General features: G+C 35.0%; 1 protein-coding gene across 1 annotated transcript in view; it reads left to right on the top strand.

Annotated features, from left to right (window-relative positions):
- RNF138 (ring finger protein 138) overlaps positions 1-13,459 on the top strand; it is a 35,407-nt gene extending 21,948 nt beyond the window's left edge. The window contains exons 3-8 of the mRNA XM_010586787.2: positions 1,791-1,956; positions 3,333-3,448; positions 6,603-6,659; positions 7,501-7,612; positions 9,613-9,720; positions 11,368-13,459. Coding sequence (XP_010585089.1) covers positions 1,791-1,956; positions 3,333-3,448; positions 6,603-6,659; positions 7,501-7,612; positions 9,613-9,720; positions 11,368-11,436 — 628 coding nt within the window. The 3' untranslated portion in view covers positions 11,437-13,459. The remainder of the gene's footprint in view (positions 1-1,790; positions 1,957-3,332; positions 3,449-6,602; positions 6,660-7,500; positions 7,613-9,612; positions 9,721-11,367) is intronic.
- The last annotated feature ends 441 nt before the right edge of the window (positions 13,460-13,900 follow it).

Below are 13,900 nucleotides of genomic sequence, written 5' to 3'. Positions count from 1 at the left end.
CTGGTTATAGTAAATATTTTTAGTGTTTTAGTTTATGATCTTAATTGGTAATCGCTTCTAATGCTACATTAGTAATATTAAAAATATTACTACTATTTATTCAGCACTTACCTGACTGTGACAGACACTGTGATACGCATTTTACATGCATTGTCTGTGTTAGTCTTCTAAACAGTGCTGTGAAGTGTAGATACTTCTGTTATTTTATGAGCAAGAAAACTGATTTTAGAGAGGAAAGGTGACTTGGCCAGTGCCAGGTAGTAAGGAAATCTGTGATCTGTATTGTTACAATTTATTACCTCCCAACTTTTGTTAGTATAAACCTGTGTAACCAAACCTGTGGCAGTCAAGTCAATTCTGACTCATAGTGACCCAATGGGACAGAGTAAAACTGGCTATAGGGTTTCCAAAGAGCACCTGGTGGATTTGAACTGCTGACCTTTTGGTTATCAGCCAAGCTCTTAACCACAGTGCCACCAAAGTTCCATTTTGTTAGTGTAGATGAGGAATATTCAATATATTTGCATTTATAGGGGATTGGATTAAATATGTAGTTGCTGTAGATCCCAGATAAAAATGTTTGTGATCTCTCTGGTTTGCCTAAAAGAAAATGATCATTTGGTATTTGATAAGATTAGGGGACAAAAAATAAAGGTGTTAGTTTGGTTCCAATTAGAACCTTGGTTATGGATGTTTAGAGCTACAAACTATTGTGGGAAATTTTATAACCAGGTAAATCTGGACGACACTTAAATGTTTTCCTTAGCATTGTAGTAAATGCTGTAAGTTATAGAGAAACCTATTCAGCTTTGTTTTTTACCCTATAACTTCCCAAACCAGTATGTGTACTTTTTGTAGTAGACCTAGTCATATCTTGTGGAACAACATCTTAAAGTACATGGATTTGAGACAAAAGTTGATGTAGGCCCCTCTCTTGTTTTATAAAGGGAAGAAATGGAGATTCATTGTGGTTAAATGTGTTGCATGACATCACACAGCTACTGAATGGCAGAGCCAGTAAGAGATGTATTTCTTCCTTCGTACCATGCTTCTTGTGATGTTATATAATGTTAATATATATTTTTCATATACTATGTCAAAAAGTTGTAAAGCAGACTCAAGTATAATTTCTTTTATATTCCCACCTAGTCCAGTTACCAGTCTTACACTCTCAGAAACACGTGCGGTTTTTTAAATTCTGCGATATATGTACGTATGAATAGCCTAACTTACTTAGCATGAATAAATATCCATAATCAATTTTTTTAATGGCAAAGATTTTGTTTTTTAGGCTTGCATTTTAATATACCCGTTCAATGAATAAAACCAGGAAAATGAGTAACGTCTGGATGGTGTTAGAGCCTAGTAGGATATTCAAGGGGCCAGACTGTCAGGATGCCAGCCTGCTTGCCCCTGTATTGCCCCACAGATATGGTGACACCTCTGCGAGGGCCCCTTGCCAGACAGCAGGCAGTGCGCCTGGGGACACACGTGGTGGGAAGCTTGCCTGTCTGGTGGGGTGGGGGTGTGTTGGGACCGCCCACCCCACTTAGCTCAGTGTGATAAAACTTTGTTTGCTCTTTTTAATGTTTGGGGAAGTCCCCATCTTGCATTCTCCACAGTGGGCTCAGGCACCACTTCCTGTTGAGTGTGACCCAAGGGGAAGCAGGGTTGTCCTGCCTGTCCTCCCGACCCTAGCCTCCCCCGCCCCGGCTTGTTTGATTTTAATCATAGAAATGAAAAAGAGTAATTTTTTTCTCTAGTTAACGTGTCACAAATGTTTGGTTTAGTTTCTGTAGAAAATGTTTCCTGACTGCAATGAGAGAAGGCGGAGTACATTGTCCCCTCTGTCGTGGAAACGTGACTAGAAGAGAGAGAGCATGTCCTGAACGGGCTTTAGACCTTGAAAATATCATGAGGAAGTTTTCTGGTAGCTGCAGATGCTGTGCGAAACAGGTAAAGTAAATGTGATACAGCTCTCCTTTGAGAGTTGGTTTCTTGTCTGAAATTCCTGCTTGTGCTTTTGAAGTGGGTACCGTCTTAAAGAGAAAGAAGTTATTTAGGTTGGCAGTTGAGTAGAAAAGGCCAAAAAAAGCTGTGACCTTAGACCTCACTAGATTATTAATTTATTGAGAACAGAGCCCGACATAATCCGAATTCACCATAATTTTTTACATGGTATTTTTTTCTAATTGCTCATTGATTGTATGAATTAAATGAGCAAGCTAGCATTTAACTCATTCAAATCCCATTCTGATACAAAACTCAACCCTTAATTTCTAGCAGTAACATCAGTATTCAACTTTGCGCATAGAAATATTAATAGTTTGACCAAAAAGATTTGTGTAGGTAAGGAACTTTTTAGCTGCCCATTTTATGTATTTATTTAAGAAATTACAAAATATTTGGTAAAACAGTTTAGTTTTTAAGGAACAGGCGGGAAAACTAGGTGTTGGCAAAAAGCTGGCATTAATTTTTCAGTCTGGGTTTTAGAGTTCCATCTTTGAAGGAGAAGTAAGATGGTGAAGGGTGGTTAGGCTTTGAATATATCCCTGTGTCGTGGATTTATCGCAGACGTTTTTTCTAACAGCTGATTGAGTCACTGAGCAAAACTAGTTGCTATTTCATGCATTCACCCAAGTCAGATCTGCTTTTCCATCTCTTTGAAGGAGGCGTTTAACTGACAGGGCAATGGAGTGAAGCTGGAAAACACACTCGAGAGATTCTGGCTCTCCTCCTCAGTGAGAAACTGAAAAATGTGCCAAGTGTTTACCTGGGAACTTAATTTTTTAAGCTCCTTCTAACTATGCCAGGTTGCGGTAAAGAATAAAGAAATGCTTAGTAGTACGAGGCAACTTCTTAGAGTTTTATTTAGGTCTATAAGTATTAGCCATTCAAAGCTCAAGTATAAAATTTGTTTTTAATGTTTTTTTGTGCTGAGCCTGGGCAAATGGGCCATTCTCCATCGTCGCTGAAACTGACAGATGGAAATTTATTACTTATTTTCAGCTTCTAAAGGATTAAGGAAACCCTGGTGGCGCAGTGGTTAAGTGCTACGGCTGCAAACCAAAGGGTCAGCAGTTCAGATCCACCAGGCGCTCCTTGGAAACCCTATGGGGCAGTTCTGTCCTGCCCTATAGGGTCGATATGAGTTGGAATCGACTCGTCCGCACTGGGTTGAAGGATTAAATCATTTACTTAAAAAAACAAAAAGCAAATTTGTTTAAATGGAATATTTAGTAATTTTTTTTTCTGTTGTTGACAGTATCTCAAATCTTGTGAATTCTTTTCCAAGTTAAAAATCATTTTACCTTTTAATCAATAATTTACAGATTAAATTCTATCGCATGAGACACCATTACAAATCTTGTAAGAAGTATCAGGATGAATATGGCGTTTCTTCTATCATTCCAAACTTTCAGATCTCTCAAGATTCAGTAGGGAACAGGTAAGCAATGTTCATTACTAAAAAGAATTTTTATAATTGAAATGGAAATTGTTTAGGGAACTATGTTTGATAAGGTATTTTTTGTTCTGTTTGTGTGTGTTTTAAGGAAATTGCCAGGTATCCAAGCTACGTAATTTGTCTTCAGTCTTTATTTGGCCTTTGTATAAAATTATATCTGGGATGTCAACTTCATGATATATTTAAGTGTGTATTGTTTAAAATCAGTCTCAGAATCTACATTCTGTGGGTAAAACAGTGGACTTGGGGGTTGAAGATTATTTTCTTTAATTGATTTTATAACTACAGTTTTTGGAAAACTGGAGAAAACCCCTTTCAGTAGTATATTTACAAACTAGAATCTTTTTTTCTGTGCTATTTAAGGAATAGACTGAGTTTTTTTAAATTTTTAGACTGGATTTATTTATTCTAATAGTAAAGTGTCATGTAAAAGTGTGACATAGTACTATTAAATTCTTAGTTGTATTTGTCTTTTCTTTTAACTAAGTTTTGATTTGATTTATATGTATATGTAATTTTTTATGAAATATGTTTTACAGAGAAAAATGGCTAAAATGCACATGTATGGTTTAAAAAATAGTGATAAAACAAATACCCAGTTATTCACCAGCCTAGGTCAAGAAATAGAACATTAGTATCTTCTGTGAGCCCCTGCCCATTTGAAGCCCTAACCCCACCCTCACACTCCCAGAGGTAACCACTGTCCTATTTGGTTCATTCATTCCTTTTCTTTATAGTATTACTACCCAGGCGTGTATCCCTAAACAGTGCCTTCTTTAATTTTGAAAAGCTCAATATCAAGCACACGTATTACTGTGTAAGAAAGGCAGTGTTGCTGCTATTGTAGAAAGGCTCCCAGGAGACTGTGTTAAGGAGAGTCTGTCAGGTTTTATTTCACTAGTGTTTCATTTCACAACTCATGTTGCTAATTTTCAGGTTTTGGGTTGGAACCACATTTATGCAGCCTACATTCATCAAAACTGCAGTCAGGCTTCTCTCCTATCCCTCAGTTGAAACTCTTCTGGTAAAGGTCTTTAGTAATTTTCTGATTGCCTAGTCTACAAAATTGCTTTAGGTCACTTTATTTGGCTTCCTAGTGTCATTGGATTAAATTGGTCACTTGCATCTTATGATTCTTTAGTCCTCTTGGGTTCCTTCACCCCTTGTGCTTAACTTATTATTATACTTCTGCTATATTGTAGTTACCTATCATTTATTTGTTTTGGGGCCCACTAGATTAAGTTTTTAAGTGTGGGGTTGGTGTTTGCCTTGCTTAACATTGTATCTCTAGCTTGTTAGCACAGTTCCTAGGTCTGTATATATGACTTGTTAAATTACCAAATAATTTTTCTTCTCAGGACATATCTTTTTCCCTGACTCCGGTGATCCAGTTGGTCATATTTACTGTTGATGACTAACATCGGTATTCCTCACCTGTGCTTTTTTCCCATCTGTATAGGCATTTCCTTAGTTCAAGCCATCATCAACTCTCTTGAATTACTGCAGTAGTCTTTTTGTTGTTCATCCTTCTCTATGGCTTTGTCTTCCTTTAATTTGTGCTGTATTCTGTTGCCAAAGCAATGTTTCAGAAGTGCAGTTCCTGTCTCTTTCTCCTTGTCCTTATACGTTTCTCCCTGTACTCTGTCAGTGACTTCTCATGGCTCTGTAGCCGTTGTTTCTTCGCCTTGGTCCCATGGACCAGCTAAGGGCTCTGTGAACTCCCTAAAACTGCAAAATTTTGTGTATGTGTATATTTTCTGGAAAAAAGGCGTCAAGATTCTCAAAGGGTTTTATGATCTCACATCCAATAACAAATTCTTTTCTAATCTGGCCTTTGGCTCTCTTTTAAGCCTTTCTTTTTCCTGGCTGCCCACCACTGCACCATATACCCCCCCATTGCTGTCAAGTCGATTCCGATTCATAGTCACCCTATAGAACAGAGTAGAACTGCCGAGCGGTTTCCACGGAGCCGCTGGTGGATTTTAACTGCTGACCTTTTGGTTAGCAACCATAGCTCTTAACCACTATGCCACCAAGGCTTCCCATATACCCTAGCCACGATGAGTTTCTTGCATCATATCATTGCTGTCCTTGAGAAGCAATATAATTTAGTGGTTAAAATGAAGGGATGGAGCCAGACTACCTGGGTTCAAATTCCAGCTGTCACTTACTGTTGTATGACTTTTGGTAAGAAACTGTGCCTCAGTTTTCTCATCTGTTAATTAAAAAAAGGGTGGTGGTGATGATAATATTAGCACCTTATAGGACCGGGAGAAAAATGAATAGCCAGTTTTTTAAACATTTTTACTTAACTCCAGTATTGAGATAACTAGCAAACTTCTGTGTGGTACAAATAATTTGGGGGGCCACTACCTATTTCATTGCTATTGTAAATATTCTTCTGTTGAAAGGCCTCGTTTTATAAAATTGACCACATAGATTAAATTTTATAGTACATAGGGGACGGTCCCTGTATGGACGGAATGTATGCTCTTGCCTCAGGATTCCTCTGCAATTCCATATAGCATGTGACTCAGGCATAGGGACTGCGTGAGGATGTCATAGTGTTCTGTATGTTAAATGTTAGTGGAGCCTGGTTTTTTCCTTTGACTACTCTGCCATCTTGGCCTCGCCTCTCCTAGTTTCTTTCCTTTTGGGGGTAAAATATATAAACAATGAAATTTCAATTATTTTCTTAAACGTGCTCCACTTTGGAGTCTGCAGCCTTAGATCACATCCTAGTTAAGAGTCAAAAGTTCATGAATTCCTAATTTTATTCCAGTTTTCAAAAACTTACTGTTCTAGATAGAGGAATATCTTAATATAAAAGTCTAAAGGACCAGGGGGATTATTCATGCTATGGATTTAAGATATTTTTGCAAAATTATGTTTTCTCTATACTCTTGTAATTGTGCATAAACTAATTTTAAAAGGACACTGAGGATCTATTAAGCTGTCTTATCTTAATTTACTTGAAAAAGTAATTCATGCCGTAATGATTTCAAAGTTCAACACTATTTGAAGTTCAGACTTACAAAACAAATTCAGACCAGTCTTCTTTTAGGAGTTCAAATTAATGAATCTTTTATGTTCTTTATTATTTGTGGCATTAACTCCTTCCCCCACACTTGTTAAGTAATCGGAGTGAAACATCCACATCTGATAACACAGAAACTTACCAAGAGAATACAAGGTAAGCTTTTGAAAAATTCTGCTTTAGTAAGTAACATCTATCACTTTATGAAATAATGGATTTTTAAGTTAAACTTTTTATTTATTCATTTAAATCACCAGACATAGTGTTAGAAGTTAGCAGTTGGGAAATAAAATGTGCAGTTGCTGCGTTCAGTGCTCCCATGTTAAATCAGAAGAGCTTAGCTCTCTGTTTTCACTGTGGTCAGGTTTCTTCCATGCAAGATTCAGGTAGAATTGTCAGTATTGAACTATCCCTTGCTGCAATTCAAAGGTATTAAACCCAGTGATGCATGACCCTCAAATTGTTTCTGAAGTGTTTTCATTCTAGTAGTCAGTGCTTTGTTCTCCACTTTTCCTAGCAATTTTGTATGTTAGATTCCTAGGGACTGGGATATATTAAAGATAAGACATTGATGGAAATCTTTTAAACATTTCAAGGTCTTAGGTACAAGATTTCCAAACTGGGGTGCCACAAGATATTTTAGATTTTCAAGGAACACACAGTGACATCTGTTGGCACCACACAAACTACTATAATTAAATTGGCGATAGCTACTTAATAAATGAAGTTGTTAAGTGTGTGTGTGTGTCTGCGTGTGGCCTAGAGGCATTGTGAAAAAATTTTTACCGAGATACTAAGGGCGCTGTCAACTGAGAACCTTTGGGAACCTCTGTTCTAGATTATTTGTTGTAAACAGTTATTTCAAAATGAGAGAATAGTTGAACAGTCAAATAATTATAACTTAAAAAGAAACTTATAATTGGTTAAAAAATAGAAGTGCATCATTTTTATGTTTTGATTTTGAATTAAATATTCTTCGTTTAACATTGTTTTATAGTTCTTCTGGGCATCCCACCTTTAAGTGTCCATTGTGTCAAGAATCAAATTTTACCAGACAGCGTTTACTGGATCACTGTAACAGTAATCACCTCTTTCAAATAGTTCCTGTGGTAGGTACATATGTTTAAGACAGTCATCTGCCTAAATTAAAGCAGGCTGTTCCATTTATTTCACTTCACCTGAGCAACAAAGGAAGGTAATTGATGTAAATTGAAGGGGCATTGTCAATTCAGTAGGTGTTTATCAACAAATGCCTGATGATTGTGAAGCAAAATGAGGTATTTAAAATTCCAGTAACACTATAAAAAAGTGCTTACTGTAAGGGTAATAACTGAGAGAAGAAGGAAGTATGGAAGCTGAACCCGAGATTTATTACTGGGGCCTCTGAGTTTCTTGCTCTGTAGGATGCAGGCAACGATCCAGTCAGGTGGGTCAGCTACAGTGAAAACACCTATAAGTAAGGTAAAGTTAGTAGGTATTTTTAATTGTATCCTTGCAGGATGTAGTATATGAATGCAGTTTTTGAGGAGATAAAGTAATGAGACCTGTTTGATGAACGAGGGATATAGAGCTGAGTGCATTGTCCCAGCAGTGTGTTAATGGTCCTCATTTGAAACATAAGTTTCACCGGTCAGTTGTTTCAGCTGTGGATGAAACAGGAGAAACTGATCTAGAAGTGATAGTTCCCTTTCAGCTGAACGTTTGATATATATTTTCTTCAGGAATAAGAATAGAAGGAAAACATTTTAAGTAAAATAAGGATTATGGATAATTGCTAAGCTGTCCTAGTGGAGATAGTTAGAAGAAATTGTGAAATCACATGCCCCGGTAACTCTCCGAGGCCTTTAAACACTTGGAGATACTACCCGCTTTGCTCATTAGAAGATGGTCATTTATTTAAGTAAACAAATGTAGTGCCAAAGATATTTCCAGTAAAACAAAATTCTCTTATGACAGAGATTTCACTTAATGCTTTATATTGGATTACTAAATTTTTATCAATTTCTGCAAAATGTTCAATGTATCATAAACTTTTGCTAGAGTCCAACTACTAAGTTTCTTTTTATATCATTTCAATATGTAATCCATTCACTTTTAGTAATTTACTTCATTTATAATCTTAAGGGAACATTGTAGCAATTAAAAAGTACAAAAAAAATCCTGAAGGATACAATTTAATGTTTATTTCATTTTACTTATAAATGAAATGAAGCTAATAATAATTATATCACAGTTACCGTATGGATCAAATGAGATCACATATTAGGTACATCGTAGGTGGTTAACAGTAACTGTCATTTTAATGAGGAGCCCTGGTGGCTCAGTGGTTAAAACACTCAGTTTCGAACCAAAAGGTCGGCAGTTCAAATCCACCAGCTGCTCTGTGGGAGAGAGATGTGGCAGTCTGCTTCTATCAGGATTTTTAGCCTTGGAAGCCCTGCGGGGCAGTTCTTCTCTGTCCTTTAGGGTCACTATGAGTCAGAATTGACTTGATGGCAGTGGGTTTTTGGTTATCATCATAATTAGGAGCCCTGGTGGTGAGCTGGTTAAAGTGCTCGGCTGCTAACTAAAAGATCAGCAGTTCGAATCCACTAACCATTCTGCAGGAGAAGGATGTGGCAGCCTGATTCTGTAAATATTACAGCCTTGGAAACTCTATGGGGCAGTTTTACTCCGTCCTATAGGGTCACTGTGAGTTGGAATCAACTCGAGGGCCCTGGGTTTTTGGGTTTTGGAAACCCTATGGGCAGTTCTACTCTGTCCTATAGGGTCGCTATGAGTTGGAATATGAGTTTCAGGTTTTATCATTATAATTGTTGTTACTAAGGGCTGGATGTGGTGTTTCTATTGAAACAGTTATGTAATTAGAGATTAAGTAATAAAATGTCCAAGATCTCTCTTTTTATTGTGGTGTGTTAGATGAGTGTAATTTTTATTTATCTAAGGTACTTTGGTTGGGAAATTATCTAGTTGTGGAATTTGGCCCTTAGAAATGGTTTTCATATAGATGTTTTAGGAAACATAAGCCTATGTTGTTTTAATACCCCCAGTAATTATAGTTTTTGATTGTTTTAATTCCTTTCTATCTAAAGCAATCTCTCTCTCATAGACGTGTCCTATTTGTGTGTCTCTTCCTTGGGGAGATCCTAGCCAGATTACTAGAAATTTCGTTAGTCATCTAAATCAAAGACATCAGTTTGATTATGGAGAATTTGTGGTAAGTAATTTCTTCAGGATTAAGAAAATACCATTTAAATATTCAAGTTAAATTAATGTTTTGAATGTAGACTTGAGTTTGAAGCAAGCTGTTGTGTGATATTTCATGAATGTAAAGTAAGTTCTGTTTCTGATGTTACAGAGGTGAAATTTGGCTTGTAGAAGTGGTACAAGTTGAATTTACCCTCCATCTCTGTACTAGAGAGACAATTGACAGAGGAAAAGCAAATCACCAGATTAATAAAATTTTAATTTATATGAAACATGATCAATACGAAATTTATATGAAATTTTGATTTATATGAAAACTCTGTCTAGTTTTAAGGGAAAACTGTACCTACTAGAGAAGTAAAGTTGATAACAACATAGGAAGGAGAATGTAAGTTGCTTGTTGAGCCCACTGTGATAGATTCTCACATTCAGCATGTGAGACACATTCTTTTTAAAGATGACGGAGCCTCATCATCAGGTGAAGCCAGGTTGGATAGTGGACCCTGGCCTTAGTTGACTGCTTTAACAGGGTCGGGTTTTTTTTATAAGGGAAGTTACATAATGTAAAAATGCACGCCCAAAGCAAAACGTGGATTAATTTCTACTTCTCCAATGTGTCGTGAGTAATTTTTTTTTTTTAATTCGGTGATGAGTTATGTTTTACTATTTGAGAAATTGCATCTTATTAAAATTTGGTGTGATTAAAACCTTATCGAATTCAAGATTAATTCTGACAAAGAATGGCTGATATTTGTTTTACAGTTTAGGGAATAAGCACAGGCATGTGCAGTCCTGGCAGTGGCATGAACAGAATTCACTGCTAATATATGTTATTTTCCTTAAAATGAACTTACTTTCAGGCGTTTGGCATCTAGAGATGACACATAATTTATTATGTGGGTTGCAATTAATGTTGAAATTCCATCATTCTTCTTAAATGTTATTTTTTATTTTGTAGGATTTTGCATTTTTTACTCATACTACTTCAAAGTAACAATTCAGATATGTGTAAAACTCAGATGTACTCTATTCTAGCATTTTAATGAAATAATTGTAGATTATTCTTAAATTATCATTGTAAGAAAGGTTACTTTGGAGAATGTTTGAAAAAACAATCTCTGAGTTGCTATTGATCTAATTGTCAGACTATTGTACATTACTATAGAAAAACATGAATGTCAAAAGCTATTTTGATGGAAAGTATGGAAAATAGAATTTTTTAAGATAAGGAGTAATGTTATAAGTAAGATTGAGTGAATTGCATTTTTTAGCTTCATGTTATGGTTAAGCTATTGTTATTCAGTTATTAATATTTCTCTAAAATGAACTTATTTTCAGACAGTTGGCATTTAGAGATGACACAAAATTTATCACTTATGTGGGTTACAGTTAACTATACCTCTAATCAATGAATTATCATAAAGCAACATAATTCTCAAATATCATTCTCTGCTCATCTTTCCTGTTGATTATCAGCTATTCCTACATAATTACAACTGAACTTATTTTTTATTAAAGTTCAGGTATTTATATCTTACATTTTAAAGGCTAGTGTATGTTGTACATAAACTGTCCTGAGTATGTGTATCAGGATATGTAAGTATTGAATAGTTGGGTTTATTTTTCTTGTTGACATATTAAATGTTACTGTTTTTAGAATCTTCAGCTAGATGAGGAAACCCAATATCAAACTGCTGTTGAGGAATCTTTTCAAGTAAACATCTGAAGGCTCTAGACATCTCTGCATCTTTGTACCTGCAAGTGCCACCTTTAAGGGGAAAACTACATGAAGTCACCATTTCAATCAATAACTTGATGTGTATATTAATAAAAGTAATTCAGTCTATTAGTTTTTTTAATTGAAGAATAAAGGTGGGCCATCTAACAACTTCATCCTCTTAATAAATTAAAAAATGAAAGTTATGACATTAGCTTATTTAAAAGCATAAAGAGAATTGTATTTCACTAATGTAATGGTGAAAAGGGAATCCCTGTTGTACCTTGTCTTTTTTATGTTTCATATTGAATTTTTCATTATTACGTTGCTTTTGAAATTTGGAGCAGTTTCTTACATTTACTTTATTGTACACAGGTAACGCACAGTTGTAAATTCTAAAGATGTGATTGATAAAAAACGTAGCTGAGCCAGTTGTCAGAGTTGCAGAGTGGAAACTTGAAGTGCTAAATGAAACAATCCAAAGTAAACTTTTTTATACAGATTCTAGCTGAAGAATTCATCTTTAAGAAAATTGTATTTATATAACTTTTAGTATTTTTGAAGGCTAGTGAGATTTCTTTAATAATTTAACTCTTTAAAAAGCAAAAGCTCATTGTAAAGATATTTTCTTTTGGTATTAGAAGGAAATATCAAGAGAAAATCTTATGTCCTTGGTGAGCAGTTGGTAGTTTCAACCTTGTTTGTTTGGCTGCCTAGTTTGTAAACTCAAAATGAAGTAAGCTGGTGAACAGCTCTTTGGCCTCAGAATATTTCAATAGCCAGTATTTCTGATTAGCTAAGATAAAACTTTTATTAGAAATTTTCAGTTAGTGATAACTATATTCTGAATATATATTTAAATAAGAGGTTTGGCTTCATTAGAATTTGGAAACTCAAAGCTAAAGAGCCGCACATTATATATACATACAGTTTGTCAGATTACATATGGTTTCTATTAAGGATTTAAAAAAAGGGCAGTATAGGATTGAAGTGTTTATCTGATTTGATTAAAATTTTGTCTGTCACCAAATTAAAATAAGTCAAATGCCAAGTGGTCTAGTTGGCTGCTATTAACCTTAAAAGTTGAGTTTACGCGCACACGCACACACACATGCACGCGCACACACCCACCCACCCACACACACACATTTATATGGTGCTCATTTGTTATTCTCAAAGATAATGTGTGACTATGAAGTAGTAAGACAGATTTTACCAGCCACTCTGTTTCACTACTTTTTAGTCAAAACTAGGTTTGTTCTTAATATTCATTAATGAGAATCATAAATGTACTAGAAGGCCCAAATCACAGAATAAAGGATGAAAAGTGGACTAGCTGACATTCCATACTACTATACATTGTATACACTTTCCTTAAAATAAGTAACTCAAAGAACATAAAAGAAAATCTCAAAAGTAGTTTGCTGCTAATATATACATATATTGTATAAAAAGATATATTTTGGTTTTGTTAAAACCCTTGTTGACTTTTCTAAAGTAAACATTTTTTAACTTGATTTAATAAAAATGTTAATTTTGGAAGTGGAGTTTTGTAAAAACCTTTTTCAGTCAGACAGTGATGACTTTATTTATGGGTGGTAGTAATCACACAGAAAAGCCAGACATCTAATTACCTATGTGTTTGTTCTGTCATTCTTCAGTGGTATTTACTATGTGCTTGAACGTTTTCTCTGCAGTTACATGAGTGTAGTTTTAAGAATAGCTGTTTAATGAACTCTTTAAAAAGATTTTGACCACTGTTTTTTCCAGTGTAAAACAATAACTTTAGAGTTTCTTTCAAAGCCTAATACTTTCAGTATGTCAAATCAAACCATTCTGGGATTTGAGAATTTCTTTAAAGGAAAACTATGATAAAGATCATATTGATGAACTTGTGTTTTGAAATTTTGTGGATAAGTTTAATATCATTAATGTCATGTGTGTCTTTCATAATAGATTTTTTTCATAAGGAAAGTACTGACTTTATTTGTGATTATCTGGTAACTTCTGAATATAGAATGATTGTTTAAAATCTCCCCTTTTGTCTCAGTAATTGGGAATAGAGAGGCTTTACAGATTGACAGTTTAAACTTCTGAAAAAATTTTTTTTAATGTTTATAGCTGAGTCATCATAAAGGAAGGAAACTGTAATACTCAAATACCTAAATTTTACTATGCCACTTAGGAAAGCCATTTCTCTCAACAAATTCCAGTTTATGCTGTTAAACACAGAGTCTTATTTGAGATGTACTGCTTTATTTTTCAATTAAAAGTGGTTTTCTCCTACTTGCGTGTCTAATTAAAATTTTGTCTAGAGGCAAACATGATAAGATTTATTTCTCATAACTCACTCTGAAAGACATGTAGGAGATAACCCATTTTTTTATACTTAAAAAATTGGGTGCAACACTACCACATGCTGATGCTGTATATTGGATTTTACTTTATAAACCTATTTTATCTTTATTTTAAA

Source organism: Loxodonta africana, chromosome 11 (genome assembly GCF_030014295.1).
Source record: "Loxodonta africana isolate mLoxAfr1 chromosome 11, mLoxAfr1.hap2, whole genome shotgun sequence".
NCBI classification, from domain to species: Eukaryota; Metazoa; Chordata; class Mammalia; order Proboscidea; family Elephantidae; genus Loxodonta; species Loxodonta africana.
This window is presented reverse-complemented; position numbering and strand designations above follow the sequence as displayed.